General features: G+C 43.9%; 2 protein-coding genes across 11 annotated transcripts in view; one reads left to right on the plus strand and one right to left on the minus strand.

Moving 5' to 3' along the window:
• LOC110500977 (prestin) lies at window positions 1-25,144 on the minus strand. Of its 10 annotated transcripts, none has more exons than XM_090213588.1 (18): window positions 24,738-25,144; window positions 16,886-17,164; window positions 16,181-16,320; window positions 14,476-14,586; window positions 11,796-11,983; window positions 11,281-11,445; window positions 10,759-10,994; window positions 10,287-10,434; window positions 9,689-9,802; window positions 9,126-9,203; window positions 8,757-8,852; window positions 7,999-8,105; window positions 7,718-7,787; window positions 7,378-7,470; window positions 4,146-4,274; window positions 3,617-3,832; window positions 3,329-3,383; window positions 1-3,180 (listed from the first exon to the last, which is right to left on the minus strand). In XM_090213588.1, exons 2-18 carry the CDS (start codon window positions 17,041-17,043, stop codon window positions 3,041-3,043), a joined length of 2,244 nt encoding a protein of 747 aa, XP_090069714.1. In that variant the 5' UTR covers window positions 17,044-17,164; window positions 24,738-25,144; the 3' UTR covers window positions 1-3,040. The 10 variants fall into 10 exon arrangements, with proteins under 10 accessions (XP_090069714.1, XP_090069712.1, XP_090069715.1 ...); XM_090213586.1 differs by having other exon boundaries at window positions 16,886-17,167; window positions 24,738-25,113; XM_090213589.1 differs by having other exon boundaries at window positions 24,647-25,111.
• LOC110499790 (tetraspanin-33) overlaps window positions 22,161-27,605 on the plus strand; it is a 17,408-nt gene continuing 11,963 nt past the window's right edge. Inside the window, exon 1 of the mRNA XM_021576851.3 lies at window positions 22,161-22,622. Within this exon, the coding sequence (XP_021432526.2) occupies window positions 22,524-22,622 (99 nt within the window). The 5' untranslated portion in view covers window positions 22,161-22,523. The remainder of the gene's footprint in view (window positions 22,623-27,605) is intronic.

The following is a 27,605-nucleotide window of genomic DNA, read 5'->3' on the forward strand; positions in this document are numbered from 1 at the left end:
TATAAAACTGCATTGTTTATTGATGTAAAAGTCAAGCTGTAAGATATGTACAGTACATTTAAACCATCCATATATTATCACAAAAATATTGATAACTTCAAATGTACAAATTCATAGCTTTGTACCAACACAACATACAGCACTAGATGAGTGACTTGAATTGGACCAAACGCAGTGTTCAGCTGCTGTAGTGACTGGTTATTCATATAGTACATTCAACTGCATATCACTGATTGAAAGACACTTGACAAAACATATTATTTGAAAAGAATAGTATGAGTAACAGCTGTGAAGTGGCCTACCTGATTAGTTTGTAGATTTGCACACTAATTGTACAATGATGCATTTCTTAGATATTCAGCAGGAAAGGGGTAACAAGAGGCCAATCTTTGAGAAAAACATGTTACTTTTACCATCTATTCAACATGTCAGAGCTACAGTGGTGGGCCTATTCATTGTTGCTCTCCTGGATCTCAAATGTAACCACTAATGGGGATGCTCTGAAAAGACCCTCGGCACTCAACGTGACCTAAAAACCTGAGTGTTGCTATTTCTCTTCTACTTTGAGACAATGCTGTGAAGAACACAAGTGCTTGAAACCATTTCAAAGACGCAGTAAATTGATAAATGACTTGCTCTTAGCATAAAACGCCAAGAGTCCTGCACGCTGCAGCCCTTAGGAATGTTAGCAATAAAACAAAACCCATCTTTATTAAATATATTTATCTCTGCTTAAAACAAAAAGTTCCACTTGGAGATGGGCGTTCAGACTGTCTCCGGTGCTGCTGGTTGGAGGTCTCCAGCTCGAACTCCCCCGGGTCACCTAAGCCTTGTTCACACTGCAGGCCTTAATGCTCAAATCAGTTTTTTAAATTCATTTTGGAATACTGACTGTCCAAACATCAAGTTACCAAATCAGATTAGTTTGTGTTCAGACAGCAATCATTTGCTGACATGGCTATGCTAGTTGTCATAGTAACGACGGGTGTGTGCGCGGTGTAGGTGTTTGTGCTTCCTAGCACTCGGAAGTTATGTAGCAGGCTAAGGTGACGACTCCTGCCATGGAAGTTTCCCAGTTGCTTTGAATGTTCAAAATAATTTAAAACAATTAACAAGCTAGTTAGCTACCACGTTCTTGTCAGAGTAGCTAGCAAGCAACAAGAGATGCCAAATAACAGTCTAAAAACACCTTGAGGGCAAATAAATCAGATTTAACCGTTCAAACACGTCAGATGGCCAGGAATCAGATTTATATCTGACTTCAAACCCCCTACGAAGGTGGTTTGAAATGTGGCTAGAAATATCCTAATCCATTTCCTGTTCAGACTGCAGGAAAAAAGGAACAGATTTGATTTATATGTATATACACTGCTCAAAAAAATAAAAGGGAACACTAAAATAACACATCCTAGATCTGAATGAATGAAATATTCTTATTAAATACTTTTTTCTTTACATAGTTGAATGTGCTGACAACAAAATCACACAAAAATGATCAATGGAAATCAAATTTATCAACCCATGGAGGTCTGGATTTGGAGTTACACTCAAAATTAAAGTGGAAAACCACACTACAGGCTGATCCAACTTTGATGTAATGTCCTTAAAACAAGTCAAAATGAGGCTCAGTAGTGTGTGTGGCCTCCACGTGCCTGTATGACCTCCTCCCCACAACGCCTGGGCATGCTCCTGATGAGGTGGCGGATGGTCTCCTGAGGGATCTCCTCCCAGACCTGGACTAAAGCATCCGCCAACTCCTGGACAGTCTGTGGTGCAACGTGGCGTTGGTGGAGGGAGCGAGACATGATGTCCCAGATGTGCTCAATTGGATTCAGGTCTGGGGAAGGGGCGGGCCAGTCCATAGCATCAATGCCTTCCTCTTGCAGGAACCGCTGACACACTCCAGCCACATGAGGTCTAGCATTGTCTTGCATTAGGAGGAACCCACGGCCAACCGCACCAGCATATGGTCTCACAAGGGGTCTGAGGATCTCATCTCGGTGCCTAATGGCAGTCAGGCTACCTCTGGCGAGCACATGGAGGGCTGTGCGGCCCCCCAGAGAAATGCCACCCCACACCATGACTGACCCACCGCCAAACCGGTCATGCTGGAGGATGTTGCAGGCAGCAGAACGTTCTCCACTGCGTCTCCAGACTGTCACGTCTGTCACATGTGCTCAGTGTGAACCTGCTTTCATCTGTGAAGGGCGCCAGTGGCGAATTTGCCGATCTTGGGGTTCTCTGGCAAATGCCACACATCCTGCACGGTGTTGGGCTGTAAGCACAACCCCCACCCGTGGATGTCGGGCCCTCATACCACCCTCATGGAGTCTGTTTCTGACCGTTTGAGCAGACACATGCACATTTGTGGCCTGCTGGAAGTCATTTGGCAGTGCTCCTCCTGCTCCTCCTTGCACAAAGGCGGAGGTAGCGGTCCTGCTGCTGGGTTGCCGCCCTCCTACACGTCTCCTGATGTACTGGCCTGTCTCCTAGTAGCGCCTCCATGCTCTGGAGACTACGCTGACAGACACAGCAAACCTTCTTGCCACAGCTCACATTGATGTGCCATCCTGGATGAGCTGCACTACCTGAGCCACTTGTGTGGGTTGTAGACTCCGTCTCATGCTACCACTAGAGTGAAAGCACCGCCAGCATTCAAAAGTGACCAAAACATCAGCCAGGAAGCATAGGAACTGAGAAGTGGTCTGTGGTTACCACCTGCAGAACCACTCCTTTATTGGGGGGTGTCTTGCTAATTGCCTATAATTTCCAGCCGTTGTCTATTCAATTTGCACAACAGCATGTGAAATGCATTGTCAATCAGTGTTGCTTCTTAAGTGGACAGTTTGATTTCACAGAAGTGTGATTGACTTGGAGTTACATTGTGTTGTTTAAGTGTTCCCTTTATTTTTTTGAGCAGTGTATATATAATAAAGGGTTTGAGTCACTTCAAACTGCCAATGTGAACGTGGCTTTAGAGCAGCCTTAGGTGCATGTGGCCCTGTGTCCCCTCCCCCTTGATGTCCCCCGTCAGACAATGTCATTGGATGGCAGGGATGGTGGGCGGGGCAGTCCGGCGCCGACTGTGCAATACAGCGTCATGGACGGTGGGGAAGACCATTTCTGGGGTCGCGACCCCGGTGAAAAACTGCAGGGTGCGGAGTTCAGCCAGCAGAGTTCCTGTTAGGAAACAACACACAGCTTGGTAGGTAGGCCTATATCTGAATGACTAGTGTTATTGTTGCTAAGGCTAGTGTCTTAAACAACCTCTAGTTCAGTTACCCTCAGGTTTTGTAATAGTAATCTAGACCAGTATGTTATAACTCACTGCTGCAGCCGGCGATGAAGACACACACATCCACAGCTGCATACTCCTTGATCACCTGCAGAGAGGAAAACTCGTGAGAACACCATGAAATGAGGAAGTTGGAAACTTAAGAGGCAATCAGAAGTAACACCAGAGTCCTGTTCAGAAGGGCCCAACATTACGATAGAAATGTCATGAACAAAGCTGACATTACACCTAATTCTGCATGACAGAAAGGCATATCTGTTCTGTAATGTTACACTTCTGAACAGACCCCAGTGCTCTGCGAGTCGAGATAAGGTCCCTTACCAACTTGATTGCTTTGGCTCCCACAGAATCGATGAAGTTGACAGGGGTCCAGTCCAGAATGAGGGTGTGGACAGGACAGAGGGGCTCTAGGAACCGGGTCTCCTCAGAGTCTGACTCTGTGTGGGTCTCGGCCACCTGCCCGTTCCCCTGCCCCTCCAAGTGGTTCTGGGAGCCGCCCCCTGCCACCACTTCGTGAGTGACGCCCAGCTCCACATCCTGGCCCAATCACAAGACGGCCGAAATTGTATCAATATAGGAGAATGAAGGAAACCAATATCGTGTCTGCCAATCACACAAGACCAAAATTGTACCAGGCAATCACACCTCTTTTGGCTTCAAACCAACCACAACAAGGCTAACAGCAAAAGCCTCTTAGAAAATGACTACGTGAAGGCCTTCAATTCTGCCCGTCTGTCTGGTGTTCTGGTTACAGTGTCAATATGTGGCGTGTTTTAACAAGAAGCAGGGGAAGTAAACCAAAGTGATATTGTGAGTGACGGAGCATAAATACCATATTGAATGGGCTCACCAGTTTGACGACAGCACTCATTTTTTGTGGTGACTTGTGGTTCTGGCTCTCCCTCTCTGCGCTCTCCTTCTTCAGTTTTCTTTTTCGGGCTTTCCGTATAGCCTGGAGATGTACGGGGTCCACTCCTGTCTGTACACATGTTTAAATATGACGAGACAGGATGGGTCAAGCTGTTTTATCCCCAATGCAAGGATCCCTCACTGAACTGTAGTGTAGCTACAGTCTACAGGAGAGATGGACTAGTTTGCTAGGCCTAAATAAAGTGCTTGACCCGTAACATAGTCGGACAAAAATGAAAACTAATGCAACTCTGCATATTCCACACACAGAAACACACACGGCAGCTGAGATTACCTTCCATATTCCACACACAGAAACACACACGGCAGCTGAGATTACCTTCCATATTCCACACACAGAAACACACACGGCAGCTGAGATTACCTTCCATATTCCACACACAGAAACACACACGGCGGCTGAGATTACCTTCCATATTCCACACACAGAAACACACACGGCAGCTGAGATTACCTTCCATATTCCACACACAGAAACACACACGGCAGCTGAGATTACCTTCCATATTCCACACACAGAAACACACACGGCAGCTGAGATTACCTTCCATATTCCACACACAGAAACACACACGGCGGCTGAGATTACCTTCCATATTCCACACACAGAAACACACACGGCAGCGGAAATTACCTTCCATATTCCACACACAGAAACACACACGGCAGCTGAGATTACCTTCCATATTCCACACACAGAAACACACACGGCGGCTGAGATTACCTTCCATATTCCACACACAGAAACACACACGGCAGCTGAGATTACCTTCCATATTCCACACACAGAAACACACACGGCGGCTGAGATTACCTTCCATATTCCACACACAGAAACACACACGGCAGCTGAGATTACCTTCCATATTCCACACACAGAAACACACACGGCAGCGGAGATTACCTTCCATATTCCACACACAGAAACACACGGCGGCTGAGATTACCTTCCATATTCCACACACAGAAACACACACGGCAGCTGAGATTACCTTCCATATTCCACACACAGAAACACACACGGCGGCTGAGATTACCTTCCATATTCCACACACAGAAACACACACGGCGGCTGAGATTACCTTCCATATTCCACACACAGAAACACACACGGCGGCTGAGATTACCTTCCATATTCCACACACAGAAACACACACGGCGGCTGAGATTACCTTCCATATTCCACACACAGAAACACACACGGCAGCTGAGATTACCTTCCATATTCCACACACAGAAACACACACGGCAGCTGAGATTACCTTCCATATTCCACACACAGAAACACACACGGCAGCGGAGATTACCTTCCATATTCCACACACAGAAACACACACGGCAGCGGAGATTACCTTCCATATTCCACACACAGAAACACACACGGCAGCGGAGATTACCTTCCATATTCCACACACAGAAACACACACGGCAGCGGAGATTACCTTCCATATTCCACACACAGAAACACACACGGCAGCGGAGATTACCTTCCATATTCCACACACAGAAACACACACGGCAGCTGAGATTACCTTCCATATTCCACACACAGAAACACACACGGCGGCTGAGATTACCTTCCATATTCCACACACAGAAACACACACGGCGGCTGAGATTACCTTCCATATTCCACACACAGAAACACACACGGCAGCTGAGATTACCTTCCATATTCCACACACAGAAACACACACGGCAGCTGAGATTACCTTCCATATTCCACACACAGAAACACACACGGCAGCGGAGATTACCTTCCATATTCCACACACAGAAACACACACGGCGGCTGAGATTACCTTCCATATTCCACACACAGAAACACACACGGCAGCTGAGATTACCTTCCATATTCCACACACAGAAACACACACGGCGGCTGAGATTACCTTCCATATTCCACACACAGAAACACACACGGCGGCTGAGATTACCTTCCATATTCCACACACAGAAACACACACGGCAGCTGAGATTACCTTCCATATTCCACACACAGAAACACACACGGCAGCTGAGATTACCTTCCATATTCCACACACAGAAACACACACGGCAGCGGAGATTACCTTCCATATTCCACACACAGAAACACACACGGCGGCTGAGATTACCTTCCATATTCCACACACAGAAACACACACGGCGGCTGAGATTACCTTCCATATTCCACACACAGAAACACACACGGCAGCTGAGATTACCTTCCATATTCCACACACAGAAACACACACGGCGGCTGAGATTACCTTCCATATTCCACACACAGAAACACACACGGCGGCTGAGATTACCTTCCATATTCCACACACAGAAACACACACGGCAGCTGAGATTACCTTCCATATTCCACACACAGAAACACACACGGCGGCTGAGATTACCTTCCATATTCCACACACAGAAACACACACGGCGGCTGAGATTACCTTCCATATTCCACACACAGAAACACACACGGCAGCTGAGATTACCTTCCATATTCCACACACAGAAACACACACGGCAGCTGAGATTACCTTCCATATTCCACACACAGAAACACACACGGCAGCTGAGATTACCTTCCATATTCCACACACAGAAACACACACGGCAGCTGAGATTACCTTCCATATTCCACACACAGAAACACACACGGCAGCTGAGATTACCTTCCATATTCCACACACAGAAACACACACGGCAGCTGAGATTACCTTCCATATTCCACACACAGAAACACACACGGCAGCTGAGATTACCTTCCATATTCCACACACAGAAACACACACGGCGGCTGAGATTACCTTCCATATTCCACACACAGAAACACACACGGCAGCTGAGATTACCTTCCATATTCCACACACAGAAACACACACGGCGGCTGAGATTACCTTCCATATTCCACACACAGAAACACACACGGCAGCTGAGATTACCTTCCATATTCCACACACAGAAACACACACGGCAGCTGAGATTACCTTCCATATTCCACACACAGAAACACACACGGCAGCTGAGATTACCTTCCATATTCCACACACAGAAACACACACGGCAGCTGAGATTACCTTCCATATTCCACACACAGAAACACACACGGCAGCTGAGATTACCTTCCATATTCCACACACAGAAACACACACAGCAGCTGAGATTACCTTCTCTTTGAGGGCGTTCAAATAAAGGTCACTGTTTGCAAAGTAGATTGAAGAGTTTGAGTGGAAAATCTTAATCCCTGTGCATTCAGCTGCCTGGAACAGAGAGGCAGAATCACAGGTCTCACTGCTCATCCAACACCATGTACTTTCTCATTCTATCCCAGGGTAGTTACAGGCCAGTTACAGGCACTAACAAGTTCATTTAGAAAAACCTTGTCCACCATTACAATTTCTTTGTGACAAACTTGTTCAATACTTTAATGAGACCTAGCTTTTTAGTGCCTGCAACTGTAAGATCATATAGAGAGTTGCTCATTATCACAAAATGACACATTATTACTTTTTCATATTCATCCACGTCACAGTACAGGCCTGTGTCCAGGACCTGTCCCAGGATCACACTCTTTGGGCTGTGGAGAAGGGGGCGAGAGATTTTCAAACGTTTTAGCACAGTTATTTCAGACATTTCCATTGAACAGATTAAAACTGAAATGACTCAACCCAAAAATCTAGCTTTTTTCCAAATCAAGCTGGTGATATGAAATGGTTACCAGTGATCGTGAAGGGGATATTAAATACTACACTTGAATATATTTCAGAAGTAGTAGGATGGTTTAGTACCTCTGTGTTCTGTAGATGACACTCAGGATGGCAAATCCTAAGGCCACCAGAAGTCCAAGATCAAGGCCCAACAGCACAGAGGCCACAAAGGCTACCAGCCAGATAGCCTGGAAGACAATACAGACCAAAGCAACAATGGTTACAGATGCATAGTATAGGCTTCATCCCAGGTCTCTTTGTGCTGTGTATCCAACTCTTACAGTCACTGTCATGCAATGACCATGATCATTCGGTAAGATAGCGCGAACTGATCTGGGACCAGGCTTCCATAGCAAACTGATCTGGGACCAGGCTTCCATAGCAAACTGATCTGGGACCAGGCTTCCATAGCAAACTGATCTGGGACCAGGCTTCCATAGCAAACTGATCTGGGACCAGGCTTCCATAGCAAACTGATCTGGGAACAGGCTTCCATAGCAAACTGATCTGGGAACAGGCTTCCATAGCAAACTGATCTGGGACAAGGCTTCCATAGCAAACTGATCTGGGACCAGGCTTCCATAGCAAACTGATCTGGGACAAGGCTACCATAGCATGACATGTACTGAAGGAATCTGTCCGATTGGGTTTTCTGGTGCGATGTGGTCATGATGCGGTCAGATCATTTAAATTGCTTACATTTTAGTCAATTCAGAAAGTAAACCAAATTCTAAGTTTAGATTGAAAAGCATTTAAGATAATTGGAATTTCAGTGTACTTCCTGAAATGACCCTGGGTTAGATGTAATCAGAAGGAGTTGTGTTGCGGTCCAGACTCACCAACTCGATCTTGCTGGTCCTCCACAGGGCAGGGATGTCCCTGAATTGTTTAAACATCCCCAGCAGGTTAACCATGATGATGGCAGCCAGCGCGGTCTGAAATGACAGGGGGGGGGGGGGGGGGGGGGGTCAGGGTTGAGTCGGGGTGCATTACCATTCCAATAGGATTGGACATTTCAATGTAAATATAATTTTTTTAGGCTACTGTAATAACGATTCAAATTCCAACATTAACGCAACTTTTTAATTGGTTGACATTTTGCAAGGGATATATTAAATAAAGCTGGTGCCTCTGACAGGACTGTTTCCCTTAGCCGTCTCATAGAACACCCGCTGTAGGTGGTGTTGGTCGGTAACTGTTACACCCACCTGTGGCAGAGGCTGGAAGACAAAACCAATGGCCACCACCACCAGCAACACCACCATGGACGCCAACAGACCCGCAATCTGCAAAGACACACACAGATAAGGTACGCTAACACACCTATCATTTGGCCTTCCTGGAGTCTGCACAGAAGCGTCTGTGGTTGATCTAATCTTTATGGCTTCACGGCGCCAATTTAGCTCCCGTTATGAGGTGACACATGTAATGAAAGGACAACTGTGTCATGTTAATGGCCATACACTCAGTGTGGGCCCAGCAAACAGGATGTGTGTGTGTGTGTGTGTGTGTGTCACTGTATCAAATCAAATTGTATTTGTCACATGCACCGAATACAACAGGTGTAGGTAGACCTTACAGAGAAATGCTTACTTACAAGCCCTTAAAAGTAACAATTAAAGAGCAGTAGTAAAATAACAATAGTGAGGCTATATACAGGGGTAACGGAACAGAGTCAATGTGCAGGGGCACCAGTTAGTCTAGGTAATATTACATGTAGGTAGATATTAAAGTCACTATGCATCTATGTATGTGTGTGTGTGTGTGTTACCTGCGTATTGCCCCCGGTGCTCTCCTGCACCAGACTGCGGGACATGGAACAGGTGATGGCGAAGGTGTGGAAGAAAGAGCTGACAAAGTTACACAGGCCCAGGGCAATCAGCTCCTACAGGGCAACACAGAGCCAACGGGTTAGACTCTGGGGTAAAGTATCGCACAGGTACAGATCTAGGATCAGCTCCTACAGGGCAACACAGAGCCAACGGGTTAGACTCTGGGGTAAAGTATCCCACAGGTACAGATCTAGGATCAGCTCCTACAGGGCAACACAGAGCCAACGGGTTAGACTCTGGGGTAAAGTATCCCATAGGTACAGATCTAGGATCAGCTCCTACAGGGCAACACAGAGCCAACGGGTTAGACTCTGGGGTAAAGTATCCCATAGGTACAGATCTAGGACCAGCTCCTACAGGGCAACACAGAGCCAACGGGTTAGACTCTGGGGTAAAGTATCCCATAGGTACAGATCTAGGATCAGCTTCTCTCACCCCATGCCTAACCTTAACCATTAGTGGGGGAAATGCTATGACGTTCTTTGACATCGCCACTCTCCAAGGCTATAATGGCTACAGTACTGTGGATAAACTGACCTGGTTACCATCCACACTGTAGCCGTGTTTCAGAGCAAAGATCTTGGCCAGAGAGATTCCCATGGAGAAGCCCACCACCGCTATGGCGATAGAATCCGTTACCAAGTTGGGCAACAGAGAGAAGTCTGGGATTGCAGGTGGGAGCAGCCTGGAAACAAACAACAAATATTGTCTGAAAAGTTGACTGAATAGTAACAACTGTTTGTACAGTACATGTCTTCTGATGCTGTTACTTGTGCATTTTGACTCACTAAACACTTTTTGGACCATAATATGCCACCGATAACTTTTCCCACTATAGAGCTGACCTGAACCGTACTGGCTTGGATATTGGGTTCTCACAATGTGCTTTCAGGTTCTAGTAACCATGTAGCATTGCATACAGCAACCCGTTTGGTTTGGCTGGGCCGAAGGCCAGTTCAGTACAGCTTGGTTTGGATCGGCCCAGTAGTGTGAAAAGTCCTTCTCTTACCCAGATGGAATTGTCCTGACCACGTCCACTTGGTAGTTCTCTGACAGACTGAGGCCATAGGAGATCCCCGTTGAGACCATGACCACAATGATCTCTCCTGGGATGGGCACAGGCAGCTTCTTCTTGAAGCGCTCGTTGAGGTCCTTCACGCAGTAGAGGACCACCATGCAGACCCCGCCCACAATCAACGTGGTCACATTGGTGCTGGTGATGTCACTGAACACGGCCGTGACACTCTGGGAGGAGAGAGGGGGTGTGAGAGACCTGGGAGTGTCCCCGTGTTCCCGAGAGCATTGCATAAAACTCACAATCTATATTTATCAGGAATTAATCATTTGTCGATTTATAACTAAATCATGCAGGCTTGTAAACTAGGCCTAATACCCATGTATTACAGCAGATTACATCCACGGACTCCTATAACGTGGATGACTTTCCTGTCTGCTACTGTTTAAAAGTTAACCACTCCATTCCTCATGCAGGGGCCACCATCCAGCGGCAGAGGCCCCGTCAGTGACTCACGTGAAGAGCGGACAGGGGCCCACTGAAGCGCGGGGTCTGGATGCCCAGCAGGTATTTCAGCTGAGAGATGAAGACGTGAACAGCCGCGGCCGTGGTGAATCCGCGTACCAGGGGCTCCGTGAGGTAGATGGCCACAAAGCCAAACCGCAACAGCCCCAGGACCAGCTGGGGGGAAAGGAAAGAAGGAGACAGAAAGACAAAGACAAACAAGGGGAGAGTAGATGATGACGGTTTACTTGCATAATAAATGTCAACATAGATAAAGTAGGTTGACATTAGGTCAACTAAGTTGCAGTCCTGTGGATCCCACTATGGTTGAGTAAACAGGGAGCGCTGAGAAACCGGTTGAAACCACAAACCCCCAAGGTTACGGGATGATCCTTATCTTCGGCATGAAAACTTTGACCTCTTATTGAGAGACTGACTAGTGGTGGGAAAGCTAGTGGCAACAGAGAGGATGCTGGGTTATTTGAGGGGACATTTTTCTGAAGGTGGAAGAGGGGAGTGTGACCCACCTGTATGACTCCCACCAGGGTGGTGAGGACTACGGCTACGTGGACCCTCCTGGCATCGCGGGCCTCTGTGTCGATGAAGACGGTGGTGTTGGTGGCGGTACCATTCAGGGCCTGGATCGTGAACATGGAGTCAGGGGCCTCCCTCACCACCACTCCTCCAATCATCAGGCTGATCACTGCAAACGTGCCTGCAGAGAGCACAGCCACAACCTTAAAATTAGGGGTGTCAAACTCAACTCCTGGAGGGTTGAATGTCATCTGTTTTTGCTATTTCCTTTCCATTTGTGGAAGCAGGCTGCCTAATGGTTAAGAGCGTTATAACACTAACCGAAATGTCGCTGGTACAAAATCAGAGCTGACTAGGTGAAAAGTCTGTCAATGTGCCCTTGAGCAAGGCACTTAACCCTAATTGTTCCTGTAAGTCTCCCTGGATAAGAGCGTCTGCTAAATGACTCAAATGTAAATGCAAAATGTGTCCAATTAAGACCTAGACAATCAGGAAGTTCCTTACTAATTAGTGACCTTAACTGATCAATGAAGAACAGGAGAGGAGAGAAAACCAACCGACACTCGGCCCTCCAGGAATTGACTTCCGACACCCCTGGGGGTTAATGGTTTAGGGGTAGGGGCTTTTAAGGGACAGGGTTTAGGAGTTCTAGGCTTCAGGGACACAGACAAAGGGCTTAACACCTGGCAACATCATTGATACTGAATATGATGACATCCTCACTCTGAAAACAGAATAATAGAAGTATAAATGAATTCAATGAACTGAACTGTGAGGTGCACTCTCTCTTCAGTGGGTTGAGTCCGACTGACCATTGCCTCTCATCCTGTGTGGCTCAATTGGTAGAGCATGCACCACCAAAACTGTGGGTTCGCTTCCCGGGACCGCACACATGGAAAACATATGCACACATGACTGTAAGTCACTTTGTATAAAAGTGTCTGTTAAATGGCATATATTATTATTTCATGACATTGAATCATACAAGTTTGACTTGGTAGCTTTGGCACTCCCCCTAGGTCAAATAATTATCATAGCACTCCCCATTCCCCTCGAGGTTATCAGTCAGTCGCCAAGGTGCCAGGTTCTTTATCAGTAATGGTTTAATAGAGAGGGGAGACATCAGTGCCACACCAGTGCAAACAGCTGTGAACCCAGTCCAGGCGCCTCTGCCAGGGCAAGTCTCTGTGTCTGGTAAACGAGGTATGAAGCAATGTAAAAACTCATGTTAAAAATGTGTTCTCATTTCCAGATCAGGTTTGCTTGTGTTAGCTCGTTACGTTTGCAACTAGAGATGTTGACACGGGCTTTTGCCCAAGACTTGAACGGGTGCCAAAATATTCCTTCATCCCTGCCTCAGAGGGAGAGAAGGCAGTCACAAGTTACTACAGCAACTGTCCTCCTTAAGGCCACAATTTGGGCGGAGGCCATTTTGTTACAACTGCTGCCGCTAACTATTTCCAAGACGGTTTTAGTTCTTCTTCTCTTGTTGAAGTGTTTAAAGTGATTCCCTGACTCACCGAGTTGTCACCTGGAGACAAACGTGACGGCTGAAATTGGAGGCAAGGCTATGTCTGCCTTGAATGTTCCCATAAATCTGGCCTGTCTATGTGCAACAGATGGGGTCACTATATGCCAAGAGACCTGACCTCACCCAAGCTTCACAAGGACACCGATCAATTCCCAAAGTAAACCATTTCAAAACTTGGCTCATTTCCTGAAGTGTCATGAGAAAAAAAAAGTTGAGCTATTATTCTGGTCACTTAATCTGTTACTTTTGAATAGATGAATCTCTCAGAGGTAATGTCCAGACTCTTGATTGACTGGGCTCCCTGGGTGGATGAGAAGGCCGAGTCCCATATAGCACCATATTACCTTCATAGTGCTCTACTGTGGACCCAGGCCCCATAGGGCTCTGACCAACAGTAGAGCACTAAATAGGGAATAGGGTGCTATTTGGAATTCACCTGTTGTTGGCGTGGTTTGGAATGGTCAGTCTGTACTTGGCACAGCCACCGGAATACAAAACCCTCTGGCCAAGAAGTGAAAAGGCCACGGCTGTCCAGGGGTAGAGACCTATGGGAAAACTATGTGAATACAACCAGGACTACTTCATTGGAACACCCAGTAGTAGTAACATCCATTATCACCACAGGTAGGCTGCAGGGGTAGTGTTCAGTAGGGCACAAAGTAACAAACCGGTTTGCAAGGGAAAACAAAAACCAATGTTCTTATTAGAGACGTTCGGGTAGTATCTGTACCTCCACGTTTCAAAACATTTACTTAAGCAATAAGGCCCGAGGGGGTGTGGTATATGGTCAATATACCACGGGTAAAGGGCTGTTCTTAGGCACGACGCAACGCGGAGTATAAAGCCTGTATACAGCCCGTAGCCTTGGTATATTGGCCATATATCAAACCCCAGAGGTGGCTCATTGCTATTATAAAAACTGGTTACCAACATAATTAGAGCAGTAAAAATAAATGTTTCGTCATACCCGTGGTATACAGTCTGATATACCATGACTGTCAGCCAATCAGCATTCAGGGCTCAAACCACCCAGTTTATAACACTGAACCCGACTCCGCTCCTGGTTAGCCACATTATACACCTCAATAGTGTAAAGTGACTTTCTCTGCACTAGTTGGAGCTCCGTCGTCGGGATGGCTCACCTATAGATATGTGTCTAGAAGTCCCAAAGAAGGTGTAGAGCAGGACGGGGTAGAAGGAGGAGTACAGGCCATACACAGGAGGCACGGCAGCCAGCATGGCATAGGCAAGACCTGGGGAGAGAGGATGGGGGGGAGAGATGGAATGATGTTCTACTTCCCAGTGCATACACACATTGATACATCAGTAGCTAAGATGGGGAGAAGTCTGTCCATAATAAAGAGCTGCTCTACCTTCTTAACAGCAACGCAGGTCCTACAGGTTCTAGTTTTGTCGCACCTGGACTACTGTACAGTCGTGTGGTCAGGTGCCACAAAGAGGGACTTGTTGTGAAATGTTTTTAAAATTGTACAACTTCCTAAATTTTGATGGACCCCAGGAAGAGTAGCTGCTGCCTTGGCAGGAACTAATGGGGATCCATAATAAATACAGTACCAAAGTTAGGACACACTTATTCATTCCAGGAATTGTCTTTATTTTTACTATTTTCTACATTGTAGAATAGTGAAGACACACTCTTGGCATCCAGGTGAAGCTGGTTGAGAGAATGCCAAGAGTGTGAAAAGCTGTCATCAAGGCAAAGGGTGGCTAGTTTGAATGATCTGACAACAGCTCTGGTGGACATTCCTGCAGTCAGCATGCCAATTGCACACTCCCTCAAAACAAGAGATATCTGTGGCATTGTGTTGTGTGACAAATCTGAGCATTTTAGTTAGAGTGGCCTTTTGTCCCCAGCACAAGGTGCATCTGTGTAATGATCATGCAGTTTAATCAGCTTCTTAATATGCCTCACCTGTCAGCTGGATGGATTATCTAGCCAAAGGAAAAATGCTCACTAACAGGGATGTAAACAAATTTGTGCACAACATTTGAGAGAAATAAGCTTTTTGTGTGTATGTCAAATTGTTGGGATCTTTTATTTCAGCTCATGGAACCAACATTTGACATGTTGTGTTTATATTTTTGTTTAGTATAAAACAATCTGGTCAGAAAGGCAGCATCTGGCATTACCACTTCAACACCCTTATCTCCAAGCAGAAGCTAGTGGCCTAGCAGCCTTGTTGTTGGCTCAGCTCATGGCCGGTCTCACCAGTGGTGTGGCACTATTCTTTATAGGTTTGTACCGACTGATGTATCATTGAATAAAATCCTTTTAGAATATGAAAAAATACATCCTCCAAATGCAACATCTGTGTATACCTACCTACACGTTGGCTCAAATACATGTAGTTTCCTTATTACCCTCAAGCACTAAATTAGCCCCTCCTAATGGCAAAATTGTCAATGATGGTGATTGCCTATCGTGAATGACAATTTGTCATGTTTTACAGGTGAAATTCCAAGCTGCATCTGCCAAACCAGACTTTCGATCTCTGCGTTGTTAATCCATTTCATGAGAATATGGAGTCTTCTTGAATGATGTGTAACTACTGTTTCGTGAGTGAATTTTAAAGCACATGTTAACAACAAGCCACACCTGTACTTGATTTCAATCAAAGCACAAACTGGCAGGCTATTTATTGGCACGTGTTGTTGACTTTTAGTCGCTTTAAAGGGAAAAAAATCACAAACATTCAGCACAATCAACAATGATTCAGCTTCGATATAACTTTATTAAAACGAGCACCATTCTGAGAAGTGCCGCCCCTGACTCTAAACCCATTCTGAGAAGTGCAGCAGTATACCCCTGACTCCAACCCCACTGACCTTGAGGTAGCTGCATGACCCCTGTGCTGAGGCCTGAGACCAGGTCCCCAAACAGGTACTCTTTGACAGGGTAGGACGGCAGCCATGTTAAAATGGGCAGGAAGCTCAGAGCAATGGCTTTGGCCCTCTCTGATGAGCAGCTGGGAAGAGAGAGAGTGAGTGAGTAGGTGTGTGTGTGTGTGTGTGTGTGCTTAATCAGCTTATCTATTAGGGAAGCTTCCAAGCAGCAAGTAAATGGGTGTGTACTTCTACTAGTGTAATACTAGACAAACATTGTCAGATTAAAAAAATAATAATCATAACTTCACATAAGCTTTTACAGTCGTAACAAATTTCCTGAAAAAAGGTATTGCATAATTCCACATCCCAGTCACACACCCAGCAATGTTCTTCAATCCCGGTCATCAAAACACCGATAGGTATGTCTACTGGGCTGGAACAACACTTGAACACACTGTGGGTCCCAATGACCAGGATTGAAGAACACAACACTACAGTCTGTTCAGATCTGTAACAGGGTCATGTTCTTTAGGCGCCTAACGGCAGAAAACAGACTGAAACAGAGTGGGACTACCTGGACCTGTCCAATAAGAACCACAAATGTTTTCCATTTCCTGTTGCAAAACGTTGTGTACTATTATAGTACAGTGTGTACTATTAAACACAACCCAGGTCTGTGGACACTAACTCGATGTAGATGCTTACTGGAGCTGCTGTGCCAGTCTCTGTCTGATGGTCTTGGGGCTCCTCTCTCTCGGGTGCAGGAGCTGGGTGTGGAGGTAGGCCTCATCGAACACAGGCCGTTCCACACGGTACATCAGCGGTGGGGGCGCATCCTCGCAGGGCGTTACATGTTGTTCCATAACACAGACAGGACACTGGGCATGTCAGAGAAAGGGGGCGGCTCCTAGCTTAAGTAGGCTTTTTCTCTCTCTGTGTGGTTCGCTGACTCCTTTTCCACACGTCCTGCTTCCTCCCGCTGCTCTGCTGAGAGAGGAAGACAAAACAGTCAGTAACTGTTTAGACCAAATGTTTTTGAAGCAAAGCGTTGTTTTGACCAAACTCCAGCAGGGTTGAGCACCATGCGGCTGGTAGTTTTCATTAATACAGTAGCCCTATTTATGGAGATTACAATGAGTTTCTGGTAGTGTTTTCAGGCATATGGGCTGTCTTTTCAATGAGTTTCTGGTAGTGTTTTCAGGCATATGGGCTATCTTTTCAATGAGTTTCTGGTAGTGTTTTCAGGCATATGGGCTATCTTTTCAATGAGTTTCTGGTAGTGTTTTCAGGCATATGGGCTGTCTTTTCAATGAGTTTATGGTAGTGTTTTCAGGCATATGGGCTGTCTTTTCAATGAGTTTCTGGTAGTGTTTTCAGGCATATGGGCTGTCTTTTCAATGAGTTTCTGGTAGTGTTTTCAGGCATATGGGCTGTCTTTTCAATGAGTTTCTGGTAGTGTTTTCAGACATATGGGCTGTCTTTTCAATGAGTTTCTGGTAGTGTTTTCAGGCATATGGGCTGTCTTTTCAATGAGTTTCTGGTAGTGTTTTCAGGCATATGGGCTGTCTTTTCAATGAGTTTCTGGTAGTGTTTTCAGGCATATGGGCTGTCTTTTCAATGAGTTTCTGGTAGTGTTTTCAGGCATATGGGCTGTCTTTTCAATGAGTTTCTGGTAGTGTTTTCAGGCATATGGGCTGTCTTTTCAATGAGTTTCTGGTAGTGTTTTCAGGCATATGGGCTGTCTTTTCAATGAGTTTCTGGCAGTGTTTTCAGGCATATGGGCTGTCTTTTCAATGAGTTTCTGGTAGTGTTTTCAGGCATATGGGCTGTCTTTTCAATGAGTTTCTGGTAGTGTTTTCAGGCATATGGGCTGTCTTTTCAAGCAAATATTTTGAACTGATATTGCAAAATTGTGACCAAATATTAACTTTCTGCTCCATGTGGAAAAAGAAAAACAGGGGTTTATTCACTAGGAACCAAAGGGGAAGAAACAGGAAGTGAACTCCCGAACATGTCCAATAAGAAACTTGTTTTCATGGCAAAACTTTCTGTAACAAATAGTTGTACTACAGATGGAACTAATGAATACACCCCATGTGTGTTCTACATAAGAAAGTTTACACTCCAAAATCAATGCAGAGATAGGAGCCTATTCTTTGGGCTAAAGAACAGTCCAAACTACACTTCAGGCTGACTGTGGTAGCCTGGCCTACACAACATGGCAAACCAGAGGATATTGACCTTTCATGTTGGAAGCTACTTAGAGGAAAGGTCTCCAGCAGCCTCACTAAAAATAGACATCCATTTCTTATCATATACTTTATAGACTTCTGCGGCAATGGTAAACATGATCACAATACTCTTAATCAGAACAGTGTCTAAAGCAGGGCTCTCCAACCGTTGTTCCTGGAGAGCTACCCTCCTGCATAGGCATTGACGTAAAGGTATAGGCTATGACTGACTACTTATTGTAAAATCAGAATATTTAAACAAGAATTAAACATGAGATTAAATATATTAAACTGAACTTCTGGAAACCTGACAACAAAGACGTGAAGTTATCACACCATGTGTATAGTAACTGGCTGTTCCTGATTTTGTTAGCTGCCTAGCGACTTGTGTCATCACTGACAAAGCACATCCACAACCACATCGAAATAAAAAGGTAGCTAACTAACGTCAGCCACATGTTTTAACCTGAATTGCAGGTTACAGAGGAATGTGTAGCGGGAAAGTGATGGCTATCTACAGAATGAAAAGCGCACATGACAGATGCGAATGAAGGACCATTTCTTACCTTCCCGACCTCAGCCTAGGATGTCACACTCTGACGCGATTGACCGAATTCAATTTTAGAAACTGACCGCGCATCTAGGCTCCAGGTACAGTTTAACACCGGGAACGCAGTTTAACAACCGTCGACACTCGACAGCCGCATACTCCACCAGAGGAAGATCACTTGATGGAGCCGGGCGCACGTAAACTCTGACGTCACTAAACCAGTGATCATGGGACTTGTATTTTCTTTCCTACAGTTGTTGGATTCCCCTTTTCTTATTATCGTTATTGGCGCTATCTATATACGTATTATAGTTCTTTGGTTGGTGTTTTTCCAAAGTATATGCAAATACATTTCCAAAATACTCACCTAAATTAGAAATAAATTATAAATTGATTTTGTTTCAGTTTATCATACTACATAATTCCGTGAATTTTGTCAACACTGACAATTGCCTTGCAGATAAATTTGAAAAAAGACAGAAGATCACTCATTCTCCCATGGAGAATTCATGAGAGAATCATTCTCCCAGTCCGGTCGGCCTGGCCCTATTGATGGTCATTGCCTCACATATTGTGAGGCCTATTGGAAATGTGTGACAGACACGAAAAAATATATGTTTTCGTGTGCAGTACACGATTTTGTATACAGTGCATTTCAATCACGGATAAAGACAGTAGGTTACTTAATACAGAAACGAAAGGGAGGGGCGAAAATCTAGCAAACCAAAGGTTGTGTGTTCGAATCTCTTCATGGATAACTTTTGCATTTTCGCTACTTTGCAACTACTTTGCATGTTAGCTAACCCTTCCCCTAACCTTAACCCAACTCCAAAACCTAACCCTTTAACTACTTAGCTAGCATATTAACTACAATCTTAACCCATAACCGTGCTAACGTTAGCCTCGGCAAATTGAAGTTCTTGAAATGTACACGAATGCGTCAAGAGAATTGTGTAATACACAGGAAATGCGTTGTGATGAAAATCGTGCCTGTCACGAATTTCGAATAAGTCATTTATGTATATTTCACAATAAGCTGTGACGGTGTGTTGAACCTTAACCATTTTAAATGTCAACTTCAATGGGCTACAGACCCCATAAGGATACAGAGGCGCTCTCGAGTGGCCTTCTTGTGTAAAATAAATGTATTCATGAAATATTATTAATGTGCTCAAATAATATTCCGACAGATGGCGCCATTGTATGCTTTTTACAAGCTCGTGTCTCGGTTCTGCTTTTTTTTTAGTATGGTACGTCACTAATCACTAGATGTCTCCGTTCTGCTTTTTGACATTATATTGCTGGCATTAAATTATAGATACTTGGTCAAAGGCTTAGGTCACCTATACTGCCTAAGTACTGTACTTTATAAAGGGGCAGGTGGGTCCTGCATTCAAACAAATGGTTAAGAAATGGTCATGGATCTAAATGTTGGCTGTGTGAACTTTACAACTTCAACCCTTCATAGTCAATCTTAAATGGCCAATTGGGTGTACCAATTTCACCACCACTACTATATCCACCACTAATTTCATTACTACTACTACTACTACTTATCAGGCAAAACATAACAACTTAGGTTGGCTACATTCATGTATTTTCTCCACTCTACTCTAAAGGCCTAGGAGCATGGCGTACTGAACAGAGGACCCTTTAATCCATAGCCTCTTTGCAGAAATAAGATGACCAGATCCAACTTGTCTGGTGCTAGCAGGCAGCCAGCTGGCACTAAAGGGCAACCCCAGAGGAGAGCTACCTGGAAGGCTGCCAGTGACTAAGAGAGTCCCAGGCCTCAAAAGCCTCCTGGACAGGGTCTGTGTAGTGTAATACCCTGGCATAACAGCATTCATTACAGGCCGCGAGGGTAAATTATTTGGTCCTTTTTATTTCATTTTGTATCAATTTTTTAAAAAGAATGGTGATCTCAGATGAAGGCACATGGTAATCTGAATTTCCTCACAATTCAAGGCATAAATACTATTCACTGTTCTCTCTTTGTGCATCTGTTTAACTTTGTAATCATATGAGAACATCAATGTCAAAGGAATTGATTATTTAAAGGCCCATTGCAGTCAAAGTTCAGTTTTCCTATGTTTTGTATCAATTGTACAACAGCTGATTAACGAACACTGTAAAAGTGTTTTAAAAAATTCTGATAGTTTCTGCTTGAAAATCCAATCTACATAGGACCTTCTAATCAGCAGGTTTGCATGGGCGGGAGTTTCGGTTTGCCTGGTGATGTCACCAGGCGGTAATTTGGTTAATAGACCAATAACAAAGAGAGTTCCAAACATAGAGATCCTATTAAATTACTAGAGGGGATCTATGTTATAAACCTCCAAGTTCCAGAATGGAGTGAAAATGGCAGCCATATTGGTCAGGGACAAATCCAAACTAGTCTATGAATGGCTGTTGAGGCATAATCCAGATTTTACTTATGCAGAAAAATACATGTAATGCATGTGCTATATCCGAAAGTGTGTATTAAAATATTGTCAGATAATTATAACTACAGTTTTTTTACAGGTTTTATACACATTTTCTGTATAAACAGCCTCTAAAATACATGTAAACAGATCCTAAATGTCTAAATTTTTGTTTTCTTGGAAAGCTGTGAGTGCTATATTTTAAATTCTTAAAATGTATTATTTTACACAATATCTGATCAAAATGACTGACCTTTAGACCATCATAAGAAGTGTCAAGTCTAGTCTAGTATTCTAATTCCTAATTCTGCCAATAACAGCTAGTTTTCAGTTTCCCCTCCCAACTCAGACCACTCCCAAAAAGTCCAAGCAAAATTCTTGCTTGAGAAATTGTTTTTTTTCCCATTTTTTATGGAAATCTATTACATTAACGTACTTAGCTAATTGTTACCCATAAATTATTTGATATTGATATAAAAACGGCTAATTGGGCCTTTAATACCAAACCCTTTACGTTAAAGATATTTGACACCGTGTTACTATAAATCATGTAAAATTGAGCAAGTGTGTATTTATTGTGTAATTTGTATACCAGTTTTATCTTATGTAGTCAAATGCACCTATAGCCTCAAACATAAAATTGGTTTGTTAATCATGTTTTAATTCATTAAAGCAAATTAATCGTTTTTTATTTTGTATTGTTTTGTAATTGATTACATTGCAGATACCAAACAAATTTAAAGTTACATATTCGGCTACATCCGTTAATCCTTAATCACAGTAGCACTAGCAATTTTGAAACAGGTGACTCACGTCGCACAATACTGAGAAAGACGCCCTCTTTACAAACCCAAGGTTGCGCTGCTGCTGTAGGCTTTTGATCGTGTCTCTGTTGTGTTTGTAGCCTATTTTCTCTAGACTTGTCTGAATAAGGAAATGTAATAGGAATCCAGCACCACCGAGGGTGAGAAGTGACTCGCTCTACAACGTAGACTACTGTAATTTACTCCGTAAATAAAAAAAAAGTAGCTATAAACGCACGTATGAATGCTTTGATTTACCTGGACTATTGCGGAAAGACCAAGGAAGGTGATAGCCAACATTTACGCACGGATTGGGTATTCTGATTTTTAACCATGGGGAAAAGAGCCGCGCTGGCGACTTACGATAAAGAGTTCAGCTTTGTCAGCCCAGTTGTCAAATATCTACTTTTCCTTTTTAATTTAATATTTTGGGTAAGTATTTAATATGTTTAGGTTTCTGCTGGTTTTGTCTGCTGATTTTGTGTAATCTGTGCACCTCACTCTGCCTAATTTAAGTTTACGTACACATTTTAATTGTACAAATTGTAAATATCCATTTGCTGTTAGGCTATAGCTTTCATTGGACGTGAGCAACTTCCAGTAATTTAGTCTACTTTGCTGTGAGGACTGGTTAACCATTGATTTAGGCTGTTAATTTGTTATTGTGTGAATGCATGAGAAAACCAGCCTCACTAACAAGACACATTCTTTCTAAGTCCCACATAGCCCCACAAAATAGTTATGTGTTACAATCATGTCTTCAATAGGATGAAACATTTAGCCATGTTTTTAATGCCTTTGCGTCTATGCTACAAAACAATCATAATCAATCCTTAACCGTGGAAAATAACCAATATTGTCTATTCAAAGGAGTACATGAAATAAAGGTTGTATTCTGCTTCATATTTGACACCAATGACTCCTACTAGTGTCATACTAAAGGAGTGCTTATTTGCTGATGAACATGTTTAAACAGCAGCTACAACATCACAGCTGTGATAGTGGTGAGGAATGGAGCTACAGGCATGCTAAGGAATGCCTGCACATCCCTTGCAGCTCTCTCATTGGTCAAAGTGTCACCTTGTTTTGGAACTCATTTGTGTTTAAATAACCAATTTTACTCCATTAATAATGGACCTGGTCTTGATAGACGTTGGCTGCTAGAATATGTTTAGACCTAAATTAATAGGCTTTATATAGAGGGGATCCAGACTCTCATTTAATAATAATGTGAAAACCACTAGGAGCAGCAAACAAAACTCCAATATACACTGCTCTGTATATGCCCGTCTACTGTCACAACTCCTTTTTTTAACCAAGCTGTTGCCAAGCAACGCAAAGTTTCATTTATTCATATGCTGATGGTGCAACATGGGGTTCTGTGAAAAGGGGGCCCATGCACTCTCCTCTCCAAATCTGTTTAGCAGTCAAATGAGTGTATCAAATATGCCTCTTAGATACTTCAATCACATCCTAGAAAGCTGTTGAAACAGTTATCTGTGAGAGGGCTATTTGCTCTCTTATTTCTTGTTGCTAGACCTCATCAAATGCTTGTTACAGTTGTATTTTGCATGTTTGACTATCAGAAACTAATCTTGGCCCCATTTTCCTCTTTTGAATGAGCTTTCCTAGTCACAGTTTGTATCAAAATATGTGAGGAGGACCCCCCCCCCCCCCCCCCCCCCAAATCACTGTCACCAAGCACTGATGTGCCTTTGATGGTGATGACACTAGAGTCGGCGCTGTTCTGAGCGACCTATGACACATTAGGAGCTCTTTGAAATATCCAGGCTTGGTGTTCTGTATTGAGTTCATACCTTTGATATGGGCCCTGCTTTAACATCACACAGCATAGGCAATCATCCCATGATGACTGTCAGTGTAGGCACACTTGTCTATAGTGTCGGCAAAGGCTAGAATCTGGCCTAGTGCCCTTTGACACAACCCCTCGCTCTCTCTTTCCCCACTGCCATCATCTCTCACGATCTGTTCAATAGAAAAACATCTGGGGGAAAATGTGCCACTCTGAATGCTCCTGATCTCATGACATCTGCTTTGTTTATGATTGTCAGCATGCCGACTGATTTAGCTACTTCCCCAAACGTTGTCTCCTTGAGTACAGAATATCTATAACGACTATGGAAAGGCAGCCAGCTATTAAACATTAACAACTCTGGAAGCAGAAGTTTGCGAACTACGCAAATTGATAGTACAGATGTCAGCCTACTGTCAGGTGCTTGGGGGAACTGTAACTTTCACTCACTGTTCAACACTAAGGGGATTTCTGACTAAGACGCAAGAACAAGCAGCCTTGTTATTGCAGACTGGGATTTCCAGTGTTGGGTTTTAGTCCGTACTGCTTTGCAGTGTTAATAGGTTTTGACGTGGATTTATGTCCAGTTCTGCTGTGTTTACATTCCATAACTAGCGGAAACCTAGCATAAACGTTGGCCTACCTTAGCTCTGGTCCAGGGTGTTAGTACGTATTCCTCTACTAACACCTTAGCTCTGGTCCAGGGTCTTTAGTAGGCATTCCTCTACTAACACCTTAGCTCTGGTCCAGGGTGTTAGTACGTATTCCTTTACTAACACCTTAGCTCTGGTCCAGGGTGTTAGTACGTATTCCTTTACTAACACCTTAGCTCTGGTCCAGGGTGTTAGTACGTATTCCTCTACTAACACCTTAGCTCTGGTCCAGGGTCTTTAGTAGGTTCTTCCTCTACTAACACCTTAGCTCTGGTCCAGGGTCTTTAGTAGGCATTCCTCTACTAACACCTTAGCTCTGGTCCATGGTGTTTAGTAGGCATTCCTCTACTAACAGAGAGGAGTTAATTAACTAGCAGAGGCAACTCTTTCTGGTTGTGTGAAGAGACCAGAGCTAATCCTTCCTATGCATAGCAGATAAAGGCAGATTCATAGACAGGAAATGACAGGGCTTGAGGTTAGCTGTGTGCAAAACAACATGTAGGCTACAGTGTCAGTGTGTTCACACCCGGATATTCCCTCAAAATACTTCCCTTTCAGGTTTGATTCTTCATTATGTACAGTAATGGTAGCATTACATCTGCTAAATTTACCACATGGGTCACCTGCAGAAGTGGCATGGGAAAAGAGTAACTCAAGAACACACTAATGTCAAATAATTTCATTCACCATAAACACATTTTTACATGTCAAAAGGATTTCACTCCCAGAATGCGGACGGAACCAGGTCCCCCCCCCCCCCCCCCATCCCTGGCCACTTCTACATTGATTTACAAGTTTGAACATGGACGTCCTAAAAACAAACTCCTGATTGTTACAGCCCATTCCCTCACAACGTACCACAAGTCAAAGAGCTACTCTTCGGCCTTGTGCAAACAGGATAAGATCTTGTAAAAACTTGCATCTCTGGCTGTGAGGAATGCATTTTTGACGCAGTTTTTCACCCCCTCTGGCTAGCTGGAGAATGTGTCTGGAAGGACACATCTAACACCCTGCGTAGACTGTTAAAATCGAGAGAGTCATCAGTATTGCTACAAATGTGAACTATGGTGTGAACTATGGTGTGAGAGGTTATCCGAACAAACCACCAAGGAAGATATCCATCTCTAGTGACCACATGGCAATTCCATTTGAGGTACAGAGCTGTAGGAAGGCCGCCCATTTTCTGTTTCCATTTTCCCGAAATAACTTAGAGGGCAGAATTTACACCACAACCAATGAATCGCTCAACTCAAACTAATGACTGGGTAGATGGCTCAAGAGTTTATTCTCTATCTTTGCATAGATAACAATGGTTTTGTAAACTATCCATTTAGCTTCCTTTGTGCAGAGGAAGACTGGTCCTTACTCGGAGGACAGACTTTTCCCTCCAAAGTGCAAGGTGTGGAAACTGGATACTGGAGTGGGAGAGGGGTTGCTGTTTCTGCTCCCTGTTATGTTGGTGAAGCTACAGGTTGGAGTTAAAAGTGAAAGGGCCATTATAAGAAAAGCCCTCTGATCGCTGCCAAGTTGCTTATTTAGTCAAACGAGAACCAACTCTATAGAACAGAACACATCCCAACTCACTAGTTCTGAACTGTGACCCATCAGCCTATTATGGATAACGTCACTAGTTGAACGTTGTTCGTCGGTTCTGTTATATGATTCTCGGTGTGCTAAACTGTATATTTGAGAATCCAATTTAGTTTTACATTGTATGCCACTTTTACTCACTCTGACTAAAACTAGTGTAAATAGTACAGCACACCCACTTTGCAATGGTTCTGTTCTGACATGCACTGAATTGTTTTTGTTTGTTTTAAGTTACGTACACATTGCTAGTATTGTAGTCAAGTGACTAAACCTCAAGTCCCACTAGAGTCCCAAGTCACTAGCGTTGTAGTTGAGTCACAAGTTAATTGCTTATGCTAAAGCTTGTGCTCCAACAATCTTTCAAGCTACAGTTCACAGCGTAAATAAAAATAGCTAGCTTAGTATACTGAACAAAAATATAAACTGGGCCTTAGGATCTCGTCACGGTAACTCTGTGCATTCAAATTGCCATTGATGCAATGAAATTGTTCTTATTGTCCGTAGCTTATGCCTGCCGATACCATAACCCAACCGCCACCATGGGGCACTTTGTTCACAACATTGACATCGGCAAACTGCTCGCCCACACAACGCCATACATGTGGTCTAAGGTTGTGAGTCTGGTTGGATGTACTGCCAAATTCTCTAAAACAACGGAGGTGGCTTATGGTAGAGAAATTAACATTAATTTCTCTGGCAACAGCTCTGGTGGACTTTCCTGTAATCGGCGTACCGATTGCACGCTCCCTCAACTTGAGACATCTGTGGCATTGTGTTGTGTGACAAAACTGCTCTATGATCATATTATTGATATGCTACACCTGGCAGGTGGATGGATTATCTTGGCAAAGGAGAAATACTCACTAACAGGGATGTAAACAAATGTGTGCATAGTATTTGAAAGAAAAGCTTTTTGTGCATATGGAACATTTCTGGGATCCTTTATTTCAGCTCATAAAACATGGGACCAACACTTTGCATGTTGGGTTTTATATTTTTGTTCTATGTACATTAGTAAGGTTTGTTAGGTATTACAAGAGTTGTAGATAGCACGTTGAATTATGCAAAGGAGAGAAACTTTAATGAACAACTAAAGCCTGGTTCACATTGGCAGTTTCAAGTGACTCAAATCCTTTTTTTGCATATCCCATTGTCATCTGTTATTTTTCTTGCAGTCCAAACAGCCAAAAAGCACATGGGATAGGATATTTCAAACCACATTTCACACTACCTTCATAGGTGGTTTGAAGTCTGATACGTCACATGGCCAGGAATCAGATTTGTGTCTGAGCGGTCAAATCTGAATTTTCAAGTGGTTTTTAGACTGTTATTTGGCATATCTTGTTGCTTGCTAGCTAC

Source organism: Oncorhynchus mykiss, chromosome 21, assembly GCF_057628025.1.
Source record: "Oncorhynchus mykiss isolate SJ-2025 chromosome 21, ASM5762802v1, whole genome shotgun sequence".
NCBI classification, from domain to species: Eukaryota; Metazoa; Chordata; class Actinopteri; order Salmoniformes; family Salmonidae; genus Oncorhynchus; species Oncorhynchus mykiss.